At 44.9% G+C, this 17463-nt stretch overlaps 1 protein-coding gene across 1 annotated transcript; it reads right to left on the reverse strand.

Annotated features, from left to right (window-relative positions):
* Positions 1 to 14766: 14766 nt before the first annotated feature.
* Positions 14767 to 15724, reverse strand: LOC144892183 (galactoside alpha-(1,2)-fucosyltransferase 2-like). Its single transcript, XM_078777459.1, has one exon. The coding sequence runs from the start codon at positions 15712 to 15714 to the stop codon at positions 14767 to 14769; it is 948 nt and encodes a 315-aa protein (XP_078633585.1). The 5' UTR covers positions 15715 to 15724.
* Between the last annotated feature and the right edge of the window lie 1739 nt (positions 15725 to 17463).

Genomic DNA, 17463 nt, shown 5'->3' on the forward strand with positions numbered 1-17463 from the left:
GGTTGCACCAGCATCAGAAAACATCAGGATGTAGTATGGACACAGATAGAGAACAAGCATCGAGCAGCAAAGAAACATGCATCTCTTCCAGATCAACACATATATTGCGAGGATCTGTCCTGGGTACTGACTGGGACAAATGCTTATTCTGTCAAACTGTGCATATAAAGCATAGACTTGTATCTGTAACAACACAGAAAATGAGTGCGCAGATAATCGAGGCGGCACAGTTTGATAAAGTGTTACGTATTCGAGTTGCATGTGTCAACGATCTGATTGCGTCAGAAGGCAAATACCACCTTCAATGCCATGTGAACTTTACGAGGTCCACACAAGATATTCAAAGCATTAGTCACAGAACTGATCTAGCCATGGCGTGGCTATGTTCAGACCTGCAAGTCTCAGCTCAGAAAGGACATGTATTGGAACTACATGATGTTTTCAATCGGTACTGCTGCCTGACCAAGGATGCAAACATTGAGATTCCACCATCGTTTCTCAGCCGCAGGGCTTCTTTCACAGAAAAGCTAAAACATCATTTGACGGAGATCTACGAGTTCATCCCTATGCTAGATAGGGCACCCTCGGGAAACAAAACGCTTCTCGTTCCCACAAAATATCGCCATATTCCCATTTCACAGATGGAAGATCAAGACAACGACGAACTATTCACGCCAGTCCATCAACCTGGAGATGACATTTTCCTTTCATTAGTCCACGTAGCCCTTAAGATTAGAGGAGACCTCGTGTCACAGCCAGGCCACAAAGGATTCAACGTCAGTGAAGATGATGCAGCTGCATGTATACCAGATTCCCTATATATGTTCCTTCGTCTTCTGTTTGAAGGCCAGTCAGCTCTTGATGGTGACAATGATGAAAATGACGACGAAGTACTTGAGGCAAAAGTTCGGTCAAACGTCCTAAACATTGCACAAGATATTGTATTTGCAGTCAGCCATGGGAAAAAGTGGACCCCAAAGCACATTGGACTTGGAAGTACATTGCACCAGGCAACGAGGTCCAAACATCTGGTGCAACTGTTTAATAGTGCAGGTCATGTCCTCAGCTACGATTCCATCCTACAAGTGGATAATGCTCTGGCAGAGCATACCATCCAGAACATGGATACTGAAAATGGTGCAGTCATTCCCCCTAATTTGACACCGGGAAAATTTGTACATTTTTCCACAGATAACATTGACATCAATGATTCATCGATGGATGGAAAGAACACGTTCCATGCCACTCAGATGGCTGTGTGGCAACGAGGTCCTGCTCCAGACTTCAACTTCCTTGATCTTGTACCATCGAAGCATAAGTCACTTTCAGTGCCAGATGCCATGAATAACATAATAGAAGCCAATGTCAGGGAAACACAACGTACACCAGCGTTTACTGCAGAAATCCAGCCAGAATGGCACACCGAAGTTGAACATGAAAGCGCAACTGGCGCGAGCTACAGATACGTCTTTCTTCATGAAACGGCAAAATGAAAATCCACAGTTGGGATGGACGCAACACAATCAGTTTTGCAGCACGACGGATCCAGAAATGACAACGATTGGCTACTTACCAATTATTCAAGCCCCGGCGCATGAGCTTGACACTCTTACTACGGTCATAAAACGCTGCATGCACATCAGCTCAGAGCTAGGTCAAAAGTATGTAGTACTCACTGTAGACCAAGCATTGTATTGCAAATTACTGGAGTTGAAATCTGCGATACCGGAGTCCAAGGAAGTTCTCATCCCTCGCCTCGGTGGTCTTCATATCTCCTTGAACTTTCTCAAAGCTATTGGTCAGCACATGCAGTCGTCGGGGTTAGCAGATATCTGGTCCGAGAGTGGAATTATGGGACCGTCCACCACAGAACACTGTATGGCAGGCAAGTCATATTCTAGAGGAATGCGAGCTCACAAACTAACATTGCAGGCACTTTGGCAAGTGCTTCTACCACAACTTACAAGCTACCTTGAGGAGCATGACGAGCAGCTGAAAAATGAACTGGACAATGCATCAGATTCGATTGATGATCTTACCGCAATTGTCAGGAGGACTCCTTGATCGTAACAGAATTCCACCAACAGATTGAGAATGACGAACTTTTATGAAATACCAATTACACAGATCTGGAGGAAAACGAAGACGTCTACAGCACGAAGGAACATCATGCCATGTCAACCTTCCTAAAAGCACATCGATTCACAGTTCATTTATATAGGGACACGCTTTATCAGAGAATCTCCGCTAGAGTCCGGGAGGACAAAGGAACTGGCAAAGGGTCCTCCCACCGTCATCCCCAGTGGGCCATGTTCCCCACCGTCATCCGTCCTTTCGTCTTGGAGGAGTGAAGCACGCACCGTTAGGATCCGGACCAGATGTGTTTTCAAGGCTCCGAGGTGACAGAAAATATAACTCACTGAAGGGGGATTGCATTCCTGGTTCTGATAAGGCCATAAAATGTATGAGGGCGTTCTGATGAGTTCCAGGTGTTGAATGTACCTTTCGGCTCACTTTCTCATTTAAACTTAAATCCAGAGCATATTTATCGTAACTCAAGCGTCACTTTGATTATACGAAGTATTAGTTAATGTCTTAACAGTCTATCAAAGGAGGTCTATGTCTACAATTCAAGCATCCTACGTAAGGTTCACAATTCACACATATATAATCCGCCTTCCTGCCCGCGGCTCGAGGCGCCGTCTGCGGATCAAGGAGAGAGTTTACGACTAGGCTATCTAGCCTGTAAGGAACGCACGTATACAACAAAGCCATCTGTTCTGCACAGATGAAGCGAGTATTTTCTCATTTTAAACTATGGCAAAGCGAAAACCTTTTTATTAACTATGAAATAACATTTTCCAACAGCATTTATAACAGAGCTTATGCAGTAACAAATCAGTCAAACGACCTTTATAACAGAGCTTTTGCAGTAACAAATCAGCTACCTGACAATTAACCTTCCTCTTGTCTCGTCGAGACAAAGTATCTCAAGAGACAACATGCCGCATCGGGCTTTATTGAAAGACAATCGTGTAATGCGGGTATCTCCCAAGGGCATACCGTGCGCCCATAGCGCCTCGCCCGTGCATTTGGGGAACGTTTCGTGTGGTGCGTGCTTGGAACCTGAGGGCTCAGAACATGAAAGTCCATTAACGTTTCGGATCCACAACGAAGGCGTCTGGTCCAGATGAGGTTCTGCCCCGCCAGGGGGCCCGTTACCTCCCCTGCGGAACTTGCTCCCCCCACCCTTTGCAGACGCGGTCCTTGCAGATCTTCGAAGTTAATCAACGACCATGCCCATGAGATCTCTCACGTGCTGCTGTTCTGGGGAATACATAATATTGTCAGTATCTTGTGTCTCATGTTCCTGGTCAGGGTACAGAGCGTTAAAATCCGAATCACTTGAAGCAAAGAGATCCGAAACATTTGAAGCAAAGAGAGGGACTTCCTTTATGTCAAAGTCTCCCATGGACGCCTGGTCGGCTTGCGGGTCTAAGATATCCACGTCGGGTCCCTCGACTGCCAGACCCAGCGTCGCAATCAGATCCATAGTTGGGTCGGAAGGGGGTGTACCGCTGTGAGCTTGTAATACATAAGAGGCGTTAGCCAGTACACGCAAGGGGTTTACAACACAAGTATCACAGTCATCACAAACATCAATACAGGCAGCAGCCAGTTCCCACAAGGGATTTTCAACACAAGTATCACAGTCATCACAAAAATCAATACAATGTTCTGAAGCGCCGGTCACATCTGCCTTGTTGAAGGACCCATTCAGGTCGACGGCCTCTGTGGTCAGAACCATAGTCGTTGTCGGCGGCTTCTTCATTTTCCATCCTGTAAAGTACTTTCTCATACAGAGGAGGACTAAAGATTTCATTAGTGCCCCCCAAATTACTACCCCGATTATCACGGCCAGTGCGGTCAATAACCACTTCACTATAGTGCCCGTCCATCCCCGGAACCAGTCAGTGAGCCAGCTAAATTTATAAGAGTTCTCGCGCGCGATCCGATCGATCGTCAGGGCGTGGCTAGTTTCCCTTAGTCTCACTATTGCGGCTGACACTCCTTTGGCTGGATCAGGTATGTAAGTGCAACATTTTCCCTCTATTATTCCGCATACCCCTCCTTTCTCTGCCAGGAGCATGTCCAAAGCCACCCGATTCTGCATCACCATTGTACGCATGTGAACTACCGTGTCCAATAGTATGTCATGAGCCGTAGCGGTGTCGTTTGCCACCTTTTCTAGGGCCAAAGCCAATTTATCTATCCGGAAGCTGTTCATGGCTGTGCCCGCACCTGGGAAGAAGAAACCTAACACCTTTTCCCATAGGCTCCCGTGTAGTTTAGTGGTTCCATCTTCGTTCATGACTGACCTCTTATGTCGCCTGTCCAAGGACTTTGGGTCTAGCTCATCCAGTATCTCAACGTCAGGAAGGACTGAACCAAGATAACATGTGCCCCCCCAATTATTTGGTAAATAGGGGTAAGCCTTGTCGCCGCATATAAACATTGTCCCATGGGGTGGGACCAGGTGGGTGGATAAGCACTGGAGTCCCTTTATCACCCCATTAATCCTACTAACCCCCCTAGAGAATGTTATAGCCGTTATGTTGTGGTTGTGTTTATCTTGCAGTACTATTCGTAGTGTAATCCCAGCGCTCCCTTGTCCCAGCTTCCCGGGGAGAGTGTAGGCGCATTCTGATTCTCCCATAAGCAAGTGGCCGGAACCCTGGAGGCAGACCATCCCTTTCTGTGGTTTGACCCAGACGGGGGCAGGCCTCTCGGCCACATGCTTATGTGGAGGGCGATAATCATTGAAGGGCGATAATTAAATTGTCGATTGCAACTCTTGCCGTTGCCAACCCCTTCTCTTTCCAGCGTGGTGACTAAACATGGGGAATCGATAGGTTGTGAGCAACGGTCATTGAGGGACAGAGGTAGCACTATCATGTGTATTCCTGTGGTGCCTGCTTGGGGAAAGTGCATGCACGACCAGCAGTGTGTCCTATTTTGAATTGTCGCCACCTCTCTTGCCACTTTCCAATATGTGTTTTCACCCTTCTTTGGGGCCTTGTCCTGGGGTTGCGGCGTGAGTATGTATTCGATGCATGGTGTGTATTTAGTTTCGCCACTGGCCGCACCAGGGGTCCAGACGCTGCACTGGATCTGCATAGTCATGCCTTTCTCTAGGCGTGTGCGTGTTTGTAGCTTAAAATCAGGGGTTCCCCATTTGTATCCTGGTTGGGCCAAGGTCTTAATGCTAGCTTGCCCGTTCTCCCGGAACTCTCGTTGCTTTCGTAGTACAATGCCAACTCGTCCAGGCCCTGCCGACAGTGCTAGCCATCTTACGCTTACCCAATTTGTGTGCAGGGCTTTCTGTTCGAAACATGGTAGTGATACTCTTTGTCCCCATGTTACGGTGAGGTGTCGGGTTTCGTTTTCACATCTATTGTAATCGGAGCTTCCCCTAGCTGCTGTCGCTATCAATAGTATCGTACCTATGATTAGGCCCATCCTTACTGTGGTTGCTGTGGTGTAGTGTCTGGTGCTTGTATGGCCAACTTACAGTGCGTGGCGTGGATCCACGAGGTCTTGCCCTCGCAAAAGACAGCCGTTGGTGTAGTCAGCAACACCTGGACTGGTCCCGTCCACCTTTTCCAGGGCGTTCTTGCGGGTGAAGTGCTCCACGAACACCTGGTCTTTTTCCTCTGGTGGAACACCTGGTCACCAATTTCCTAATCCACTTTTTCCAAGTGGATCCAATTTTATCCAATATTCGATTTTAAATTCAATCCAATTTTCTCTAATCCTTCTCTCAGCATCCCATTTGCCTGTTTCCTACATCAATAATAAATAAAAATAAAAAATAAACGAAAATTATTTCAGCTAGAGTTTCAACTAGAATTACCACAACCAAACCACCATTAACCTCCATGAACCTCCCCCTATTATTTATTTATTTTCGCGAATAAACAAATAATAGAAATAACCTGGTCTATTTATTGGAAATATGTCTTACTGTCTGGTCAATTCCAATTCCAATTCTGGTCAGTTCTGGTGTCTGGTCACACACAATGTTTTTCTCACCCACTGTGATTCGCTCAAAATAGATTCTCACTGTTGTTATGTCTGAAATTCGTCTCATGAAAACCCATTCAAGAGTCCGGTGTAACAGACAGACAAACACATAGACACGCCGAAGACCCCAGGGTACCCATCAAACTAGCTTGTCCCCAGATCCACAACACAAAACTTGTAACTTACTCAATTTTTTTCTTTTCAATTGTCATCCCAATTGTCATTCCCTGTGCAAATTAGAGCACTCCAGACTATGTCAACAACTGAACTTCCAAGACAACAACGATAACACACACCACCCGTCATTCACAGTAGACAACTGCATCTCCTTCCTTTCATTCATCCAAAGCAAAATTGATGACATCAACAACGGCTCAATCACCACAACCCGCTCTATCCTGACAAACTGCATCACTGAAATAAAATCCTGGCTTCAGATCAACAACAACCAACAACGACCTCAACCACCCATAACTCTGCCCTCAACATTGATGGTTTCCCAGTATCCACCTTCCCTCACATCCGGAATCTTGGCATCATCATTGACCAAACCCTCTCCTTTGACAAATACACTAAACAGATCATAAAGACAGCCTTCTTTCACCTTAAAAACATCGCCCGTCTCCATCCATCCCTCTCCTCCACGGCTGCAGAAACCCTCATCCACGCTTTCATCACCTCCTTCCCACACACTGCATCATTTAAGCTGACTACTCCCTTCTGAGACTTGCGCTTCCCAGTCGCCTCTTATACTATTGCGCTCCCCCGTCATTATAATCCACCAATCTGTTATGTCCCCTACTACAGGTAACTCTTCCTCAGCGAGCTTACACTGCCATATTTACCTCCATGGAACAGTTGGTGGTCCTCCCAAAGGTGCATTCCGATGTTTAATACAATGACACCTGAGCACTCAATTAGCCCTCCATCGTACCACAGACTTACAATCAGACAGACAGACAGACAAATAACAGAGGCGTGTCACCAGCCTCAGCACAGGACATCACCTCTCCAGACAGGCACAATATAATCCACAGTATCGAAATGCCAACTTCTATCTGGAGCCTCGCAAATCCAAAAGTCGGGCATGTTCACTGCATTTCACGCAATTGCAACCTCCAACCACACGGGGTGTTCCACCCTGCTCCATGCTCCATGCATGCTCCAAGCTCCACGCTCCATGCATGCATGCTCCACCATGCAACCCGATCTCTACTTGGTGCGCCCCCCATAATCAGCAAGTTATAATAACCACAATACACCTGGGCACCCACCTCTTGATACCACAACTTAATCCATGTTACTTGCATCTCTTTGCATCCTCCCAAATGTCCTCCATTTAACATGACTATCCCCAGAGCTCGATCAAACACGTCACTGTACTCGGCCCGGTTAAATTAAATTCAAAGCATACTGTACCTGACGCTTCCGGTCGGCACCGGAAATCTGTTTATTTCTTGAGTCCCCTGAATCACCTATTGAGACGTCAACGACAACCACAACAACAAAAAACAGAACTCGATATTCTCTGTTCACTAATTACGTACATAATTTCAGTTTTAACCAACAATATATGTCCTTTCTTTCCAGATTTAAGTTCTATATCCTGCCGTTAAAGCAACACCCAGTAGATTGGCTCAGCCTGTCGTTCTTCCAAGGTTAGTGAATTACCTCTGACCTCTTTCCCTTGCATATCTCGAACAAAGGTCAAATAAACTTCAAAAGGTCAAACTTCAAACGAAGAAAGGTGGTACAAACGTCGAATTGGGGTAACCAGCGCTTTCATCCGACAAATAATACAAGTCCGGCGACATCCCGCCCCTGCAAGAACTCCACATCCGGACAGACAAACGACCATTATTGAGGCTCCACATTGCAAAATGCTAACACCCTACGAATCAAACAACCGTCAACAATCCGCCCAGGAACTTCCGTGGGAGGCATGCTCTACCATGCAGCACCCTCACTACCTGGTGCACACCTTTCGCACATCCCTCCTCGTTCGCACACTTCATCAACACACCTCCTCGCGCCCACTCCCCCTGCACTCTCCTGTGCGCCCACACAACTACAGCCCCCAGTGCCCACCCAGAGTGCCCAATCCACGACCCACAATCTTCTCAGGGCATACACCTCCTCCTTGAAATCCATGCCTCAGAAATATAACTCCACAGACAGACACAGCAATGAAACCACAACCTCCGCTCTCCCTTCAGATCAAAGGTGTGTATTTCGCACCTCTGACCGCATTTCACACCATGACATAATTTCACACCAGCAAAACTGTAATCTTTCTCATTACACGACCCCTTGACTCCCAAGGTCACATCGGCCTCAGGGATATACTCATACAATCCACAAGTCACCAATACACAATATAATCGTTAATCGCATAATTCCTGCAGGCAATTCAAGAAACCTTTTGTCAACCATTCACGGACCTCCCACCGTGCGGGGCACATCCTTTTTGAGTAGGCAGGTTATCACCTGCACTCTGAGCAAACTCCGTATTCTAAATTCAACTTCTGAATTCAGTTGAATTGACTGAATTCTTCAATCTGTCATTGAATGAACTCTTCAATTCAAGTCAAACACTCATTTCAATTCAAATTCTGGATTTAATTCAACAAATTCCAAATTTCTGCCCGACTGCCGCTCGAAAGGCAAAGGCAGCCCATCTTGTAACCATCTCCAAGAAACCGCTTCATATCAACGTTCCTCCGAGTGCTCTCCTGACCCGATTTATATCAAATCGCTCCCAAACACTCCCAAACAAATGAAAATCCGGACTCAGTTAAGGACCTCACCTGGTCCCTCGGATAGACGCTAAAATCGACATTCCCGGCCTGGATTTCCTGCACGTCAAGCAGACCACTTACAAAGCTTCACACCGAAACCCTCTGCTTTGCATATGTCATACAGACAAATACATTGGCCAGATACACACGTCAATTAATATCCCAATATACATTCATTCCTCATTCGTATACCAGTGAGTCTCCCAGACGTCGCGCGAACACCAGATCGACTCAAATCATGCCCCTCCTCCAGCCACTCCCATGTACAATCTTTGTTCATTCATATTACGTCTCTCATTCAAGGAAAAAGGATTTTTGGGACGGGTTGGACGGGGTGGGTTGAGGTGGAAAGGGTATGGCAGGGCGGGGGTGTTGGGATGTTGCCTAGAGCCCCGGGACTGAGCTCAGGTCTTGGGGGGGGGTGGGGGGTCTTGGTCCGGATCTTGGACCAGAGGCATCAGCCGCTTATTTGCTTGCTTAACTACCTCCCTCATTGTTTATCCTGAACTTTGTCTGCTTGCTACCTTTGGCTCTGAAGCTTCAAATTCCTACAATGCAGCTCCTGCTTCAATTTTCAATATTTCAAAACCCACTTCCGTTCTTTCTACCTGAATTTCTGCTGCTTATTTCCTCTGTCCCTAAAGTTTTAGCTCCTTTCCTGCCCTCCTGTCTAGAACCTTGTCTAGAGCTTCCTGGCTTGACCTAGTAGTCGTCACTACCCTCCTGTCCAGCTTGTCTGGTACCTGCGCGTTTCCCTATTCCTGGCCATGTTCCTTTGGCCCTCTACGTTAGCCACAGCCCTTCTTTCCCTGGCATGCAATGGCATACCCCATCTTGTCTCTGGGCTGATCCTTCCTGGAAAGTTCTTGGCCACCGGCGCAGCCTTATGGCTGTCCGACCTCACATTTCCCCCTCCTCCTTGCTAACTGTAACGTTATCCTTACTGTTATCCTGCGCAAATTCTACCCTTAACGTTAACCTTAATGTTATCCTGCGCAAATTCTATCCTTAACGTTATCCTTAATGTTATCCTGCGAAAATTCTATCCTTAACGTTATCCTGGTGAATTTAACAAAGGCTCGTCATTCTGAGGCTTGAAAATAGCCTTTACTTACAATTTTCGTTCGGAGAGCAGGCAGTGGCAGATGGCAAGGAAGCGGACTGAGCCCGCTCGAGGGAGGGAGGTTCGAATTTGGAAAAGTAGCCCTTTAATACAAGACAATGCTCACCTTAAAACAAATCAGCATGCCGGCGCCGGCCTCAGGCAGCCTCCCTCCTGTCGTTCAGGGTCCGCTCCTCTTGTCCTCCTCTGCTGCAATCCGAGTCATGGCACCATAAAATGTCGGGAGGACTCCTTGATCGTAACAGAATTCCACCAACAGATTGAGAATGACGAACTTTTATGAAATACCAATTACACAGATCTGGAGGAAAACGAAGACGTCTGCAGCACGAAGGAACATCATGCCATGTCAACCTTCCTAAAAGCACATCGATTCACAGTTCATTTATATAGGGACACGCTTTATCAGAGAATCTCCGCTAGAGTCCGGGAGGACAAAGGAACTGGCAAAGGGTCCTCCCACCGTCATCCCCAGTGGGCCATGTTCCCCACCGTCATCCGTCCTTTCGTCTTGGAGGAGTGAAGCACGCACCGTTAGGATCCGGACCAGATGTGTTTTCAAGGCTCCGAGGTGACAGAAAATATAACTCACTGAAGGGGGATTGCATTCCTGGTTCTGATAAGGCCATAAAATGTATGAGGGCGTTCTGATGAGTTCCAGGTGTTGAATGTACCTTTCGGCTCACTTTCTCATTTAAACTTAAATCCAGAGCATATTTATCGTAACTCAAGCGTCACTTTGATTATACGAAGTATTAGTTAATGTCTTAACAGTCTATCAAAGGAGGTCTATGTCTACAATTCAAGCATCCTACGTAAGGTTCACAATTCACACATATATAATCCGCCTTCCTGCCCGCGGCTCGAGGCGCCGTCTGCGGATCAAGGAGAGAGTTTACGACTAGGCTATCTAGCCTGTAAGGAACGCACGTATACAACGAAGCCATCTGTTCTGCACAGATGAAGCGAGTATTTTCTCATTTTAAACTATGGCAAAGCGAAAACCTTTTTATTAACTATGAAATAACATTTTCAAACAGCATTTATAACAGAGCTTATGCAGTAACAAATCAGTCAAACGACCTTTATAACAGAGCTTATGCAGTAACAAATCAGCTACCTGACACAATCATTGGATTTTGATTGGATTTTGTCCTCTGGCGGGGTGCCAGCAGCTTGTATTTGCTTGGTATCAACTTAGTTTGAATTATCCATGCTGAAAGTGTTTTCAAAAGACCAAATACCTACTCTGATAACATAGTTTTAACCTAAAGCATGAAATAACAAAATTTGACACATCAAATATGTGCGATTTTGGTGGCCATTTTGAATTGCGATTTTGAGCCACTGAAATGGAAGGCATAATGATTGTAAATACTGTATACCGCCTCCCCAGATGGCTTGGGTCGACCCGAAAAAGAACATGGTGGCCGAGGCCAGCTGTGCAGCCAATGGGGGTAAGGCAGTCCTTCAATGGTCTGCCTACTGATTTACTCACACTAATACATAGTCCATCTGTCCATCAAATCAAAAACCACAGTTCAGCTATTTAGTATGTACAGTATATGTATATACAGTGCATTCAGAAAGTATTCAGACCCCTTCACTTTTTTCACATTTTGTTATGTTGCAGCCTTTTGCTGAAATCGTTTAAATTCATTTTTTCCCTCATCAATCTACACTCAATATAATGACAAAGAGAAAACAGGATTTTAGAAAGTTTTTCAAATTTATTAAAAAGAAAAAACTGAAATGTCACATTTACATAAGTATTCAGACCCTTTCCTTTGACACTTTGACACTCAGGTGCCTCCCACTTCTCTTGATCATCTTTGAAATGTTTCTACACCTTTATTGGAGTTCACCTGTGGTAAATTCAATTGATTGGACATGATTTGGAAAGGCACGCACCTGTCTATATAAGGTCTCACAGCTGACAATGCATATCAGAGCAAAAACCAAGCCGTGGAGGTCGAAGGAACTGCCTGCAGAGCTCAGAGACAGGATTGTGTCGAGGCACAGATCTGGGGAAGCCTACAAAAAAAATCTCTGCTGCATTGAAGGTTCCCAAGAGCACAGTGGCCTCCATAATTCTTAAATGGAGGAAGTTTGGAACAACCAGGACTCTTCCTAGAGCTGGCCGCCCGGCCAAACTGAGCAATCGGGGGAGAAGGGCCTTGGTAAGAGAGGTGACCAAGAACCCGTCGCGCCACACTTCAGTACTGTATATCTATACTATAAGAGAGCTGTTTGCCTGTCTGTCGCTATTTTTCTCAGAAATGGCTGAAGAGATCTTCGTCAAACTTTCAGAGGTTCATGAGTGAGTGTCGGGGATTGTTTTGGGCAAAAAAAAAAGAAAAAATCTTGAAAAAAAATTGTTCATTTTATTTATTTATTGCTCTGTAGTGCCTAATACTTTGTAGCTATAAGAAAGGTAATAGTAGATGGTCCCCAACCACATTCCATAGTCAGAGTGGGTGTGTGTTGCAAAGTGTTTTAGGCACCCACAAAAAAATAGAAAAAAAACAACAAATTGATTTCTTCAAAATGCCAACAGGATTAGAATATCACCGGGATTAGAATATCTAATGCCAACAGGATTAGAATATCACCAGGATTAGAATATCTAATGCCAACAGGATTAGAAGCCGGTTCCTCCTGCTAGTTGTTTATAAAAGAAGTCATTAGAAAAGCACTTATGAGTGTTTAGTTGATAGTATTGTGCTGAATGTGGAGAGGTTTGCATGTTTTTCAGGATTTCCATGCTACTTAGCAAACCCTAAATAATAGTACCAATGAAGAATCGATTCTGTGATTGCGAGCTATAATGGTCATCCACAGAATAATATTTTGCCATCTGTTTGAACCAAGTCAAGAAGATCATATAACGTTCTGGCCATTTGGTGAGACGTCCACTCTTATTCAAAATTCATTAAAGTTACGTTTTCCGAGCTCGATGCACTATTTCATAAAAAACAAGTTTTATGACAATTAAAATGTATCTTAAATTAACAATGCAAACAATGCATGATGTCTATAATATGTGTGTACACATTCAATTCATTAAATGAGAGAACTTGTTCGATAAATGTCTTACAAAAGTTTTAATAATTCCCAGAGGCGGACTGAGGGTATTCTGGGCCCTCGGGCAAAATGGGTCTTGCCCCTCCGCCCCCCCCCCCCACTTCTTCCTCCACCCCCAGATTTCAATGACACTTTCTTAAATTTGTGCATTTGTGCAGTTCCTAAAACAAACAGTTGTGCATAAATATGCAGAATAACGAGACTCTGAATGAACAAGAAATACATTGTAATTTACGAACCAGAAACTGGTGCACCTCGTGTTGCAGGTACAGTAAAGGTCTTACAGGTCTTAAAGGGTTTTGGGGTTGGTAAAAACGGTCAAAATGATCTTGCGGTGTCTTGAATTGTCTTAGAGAGGTCTAAAGGATTTTAGGGGTACTAGTGCGTGCCCGTTGCCCGTACGTGCGGGGAGGTAAGTACGTGGACATACGTACGTACCAAAAATAAGGCCTCACTGTCCGGAAGTTCGCATATCGCAGTTACGATTAATCGCAAATTAGTTTTAATGGCCAATTCTTCAATTAGCGCCAACATATTTTGCCATTTTGCAATTTCATCGCAAGGAAAAGCACAAAGAGAAGAGAACAACAAACACACACGGTTCCTTCGCTGTAGCTTGACCGTACGTGCAAAAAAAAAAATTTAAACTTTCATCGTTCCTTCGGTCTTCGCCCTCGTCCTTCGCCGTTCCTTCGCTCTCGTCCTTCGCCGTTCCTTCATTCACGTGCGTGGCCGTACGTGCAAACAAAAAACGTATGTGTTTGCTAAATAAATGGCCATAACTTGGTAACCACTTGTCCGATTAATATCAAACCTTGAAAAGGCACATCCTCAGGTCCCCAGCAATATACCTGGCAAGTTTCACTTAGATCGGACCAGTGGTTGTCGAGAAACAGCGGTCACAGACATACACATAGACAGACACACAGAGATTGCTTGCGTTATAGAGAGATTAAGGATCTTCAGGTTTTAAAGGGTTTTATGGGTCTTATGGATTGTGAGTGTCTTAGGGATCTTAAAGGGTCATGGGGGTCTTAAAGGAGGTTAGAGGTCTAAGGGGTCTTCAAGTATCTTAGGATCACAGAGGGTCTTAAATGGTCTTTGGGGTTTTAGGAGTCTTAAAGGGTCTAAAGGGTCTTGGCGGTATTATGGGTGGGTCTTGGGGAGGTGGTGGAGTAATGGAGGGCATAAGGGTCTAACATATTTTCGGGGTCTTCAAGTCTCTTAGGAGTCTTAGGGTTACTAAAGGTATTAGGGATCTGAAAGGATCTTGGCAGTTTTAGGGGTCTTCAAGAGTCTTAAGGGTCTTGGAGTCTTCGAGGTCGATTCTAAGTCGACGATTCTAAAATTATCATGACACCGTTGGATCCTTTGCATTCGTTAACTGTTGCGAGGAAATAGAACATCCAGCTTACGGTAAGTCTCTCTCCAAGGGACGGCACACCATGCGACGCAACGCCTACATGCAAAGCACTAATCCGACAGATTATAGTCTGGTGTGGAATCCAACCCAGATTAGACACCTGTAAAACTTTATGTCAAAAAGCTCATGGTAATCACTATCAGTTAAACTTTGCTCTTCCATGAGGCTCGTTGTTGTATTAAAATAAATAAATAGAGAATTTGACTCAAGTTCATCAGGGTGATCACAAGAACCTGAATATGCAATACTGCACTTCAATCATTTTTGAGAGCTAATGAATTGGCTGGGATACCTTTGCAATGAGGGAGGTAAAAAGCTTCATACCGAAAAACTTTCAAAAATCGTGAATTTGGCAGGACATATTTGTCCAGGTATATGACATCACCACCTGATAGGTACCCAGCCCAAAACCCGAAAGTTCCAATTGTCATTATGGTGTGATTACAGGCCGCCAGGACTGCAAGGTCCTGTCCTGCGCTTGCGTTAGGGATGCCATCAGCTGCAAAGTACACATCTCCTCGTGATACGTTGATGTTTTGACGACACCACGTTACATCATCACTCGCCACCACAAACACAGAGTCAGGGTGGCGCCCGCGCATGTGCGTCATTGCCTTGATTAAGTACTGTGCATCTGCTACGACACCTTTCCATACATCTTGCATAGTCCTCACGTAGTCTCCTCTTCGTACATGCACACCTACAAAAGTCATATTAGCACCTGAGAGTTGGCTACTGCTTTTTGCTGCAACACTCCTGAGGAATGTGTCTGCTGTTTCACGAATCACCGGGCGGAATGTGAATTCCCGAAGAATTGCATCGCGGTAGCGGTCATAGAATGTCCAGGAGTTTGGATACCCTGTCAAATGAACACGCATTGGGGAGATATGTTCATACGATTCCTCCATCCAATCATGGAGCAAGAAATTGATAAAATCCTTGTTCTCGTTCTCAGGTAACCTCGGTAGTGTCAGCTGAAAAATTTCTCCCAGTTCATTGGCTGAATTAACTGACAGATACGCTTGACGTCCATTCATTTGTGCAAGTCCATAAAGTGCTGCATATGCACCCATCTGGTTTCCAAGTCGTCCATTTGTTGATGAAATCCACACTCCAGGCAGTGGGTGCAGCATGGAGTTCTTGAAGCTCGTATTTCTACGCCATGGCACTGAAAGAAAACGTGGGATTAAAAAAGGGACCATCTGTGCAGAACTACATAGTGTAGCAGCATAGCAAACCTGTTGTGCATTTTGTGATACAAGCACCAAATTTGGCACAAATGTACATTAATATGTTGCGAACATTTTCAGATATTGGGCCACTTGAAATTCCGTAATTTTTTTTTTCAAATTTTTTCAAATTTCGTAATTTCAAATTTTTCGGGTGACACCGTCACAATTTCGGTCTTCGAGGCCGGCCGATATCGTGGGGCGGCTTAGCCCAAATATTCAAAAGAATTGTGCATTTTGTGATACAAGCACCAAATTTGGCACAAATGTACATTAATATGTTGCGAACATTGTGTGGTCAGCAATGAAGACGAGAGTCTGAATTACATGTATGCAAAAGACCTTGTGAACCAGTGAAGCAAATACACGGGTAAGCATGAATTAAATCTAGGGCATGATATAATTTCCATGATGTTTACCTCTACACTCAATGGTGGAAGGAGGTAATGTTTTGATCCCAGCTTGTCTGTATGTCTGTTTGTCTGTTAGTCCACAAAATTCCAGACAAAGCTTGCAGTAGTGGTAGTTGTAGTGGTAGTGGTGATAACAGAAATTGTTATATAGAACTGAACTTATATTATTATTATATGCAGAAAATAACTTCATTTCTATATGCCCTGCAGAGGACAGGTTAATTGGTTTATGCACTGAAGGGGTCACCCTGGTGTGCACTGCTGTGTTCTGCCTCACTGAGTTGTTCAGGTATGATGTACTCAGCACAAGCTTCCGGTCGGCCCGGAGGTGGGGGTGCGGGGCCTGTCACGGAACGTCAAAACAAACGGCCTGCCGGGGCCGCCCAAAAGTCGGGCGTGAGGGGCGCGTCCACTAATGGAACGCCTCTCGCTTCCCAGATCGAGGGCCACGTGGTCAGGAGAACCTCGTCCCTTCCGGTCACGCTTTGCCTATCGGCCGGCCTCGAAGACCGAAATTGTGACGGTGTCACCCGAAAAATTTGAAATTACGAAATTTGAAAAAATTTGAAAAAAAAAATTACGGAATTTCAAGTGGCCCAATATCTGAAAATGTTCGCAACATATTAATGTACATTTGTGCCAAATTTGGTGCTTGTATCACAAAATGCACAATTCTTTTGAATATTTGGGCTAAGCCGCCCCACTAACAGTACATTACTCTTTATACTTGTTACAAAACGAATGAAGTCGGTCACCTACCCTGCTTCTCCTGGTGTCTGCCATGCTCCTGCCTGCCTCCCCATCTGCCTATGCCATCAGCCAAAGCGGCTAGAACAATGCTGCATTGACATAACACCTACCTGCTCTCAGGTCTGTCGTGCCACCTACTTGCCTGTCAGCCACTTATGCCACCGGCCAAGAAAATTCCCAGGCAGTTTGTCTTGCTGGGAAGACTGAACTGATTGCAACTGTTTTGAAAATGGGTTTGTAGAGAGTGATGTATGATTTTGTGCTCACGTCCAGTGAATGTGATGTATGTGCTTCGTCGTTTAGGCTAGTATTGCTTTGCTTGTTTGGTGTATAAATAATGTGCCATTGAGTTTTGTGGAAAACAAAACGTTTGGTGTACTTCTCTGTGTTTAGGAATGTTAACAAAAATGTGACATGCAGGGTGTTCCAAAAATACCTGGACGACTTTGCTTTATTAATATTATATTTAGTACCACAAATGATACAACGACACCCTTTGTTTTATATGATACAGAAACTCAAAGTTTTCTTTATTTTCAGGTCTGGTGGTATAGTTTAA

The sequence above is a fragment of the Myxine glutinosa genome, chromosome 5 (assembly GCF_964187855.1).
Source record: "Myxine glutinosa chromosome 5, kmMyxGlut1.1, whole genome shotgun sequence".
NCBI classification, from domain to species: domain Eukaryota; kingdom Metazoa; phylum Chordata; class Myxini; order Myxiniformes; family Myxinidae; genus Myxine; species Myxine glutinosa.

Excerpts from the sequence above, each read along its gene's own strand:
- LOC144892183 (XM_078777459.1), bottom strand. The coding sequence starts at position 15,714 with ATGGTCCCTTTTTTAATCCCACGTTTTCTTTCAGTGCCATGGCGTAGA.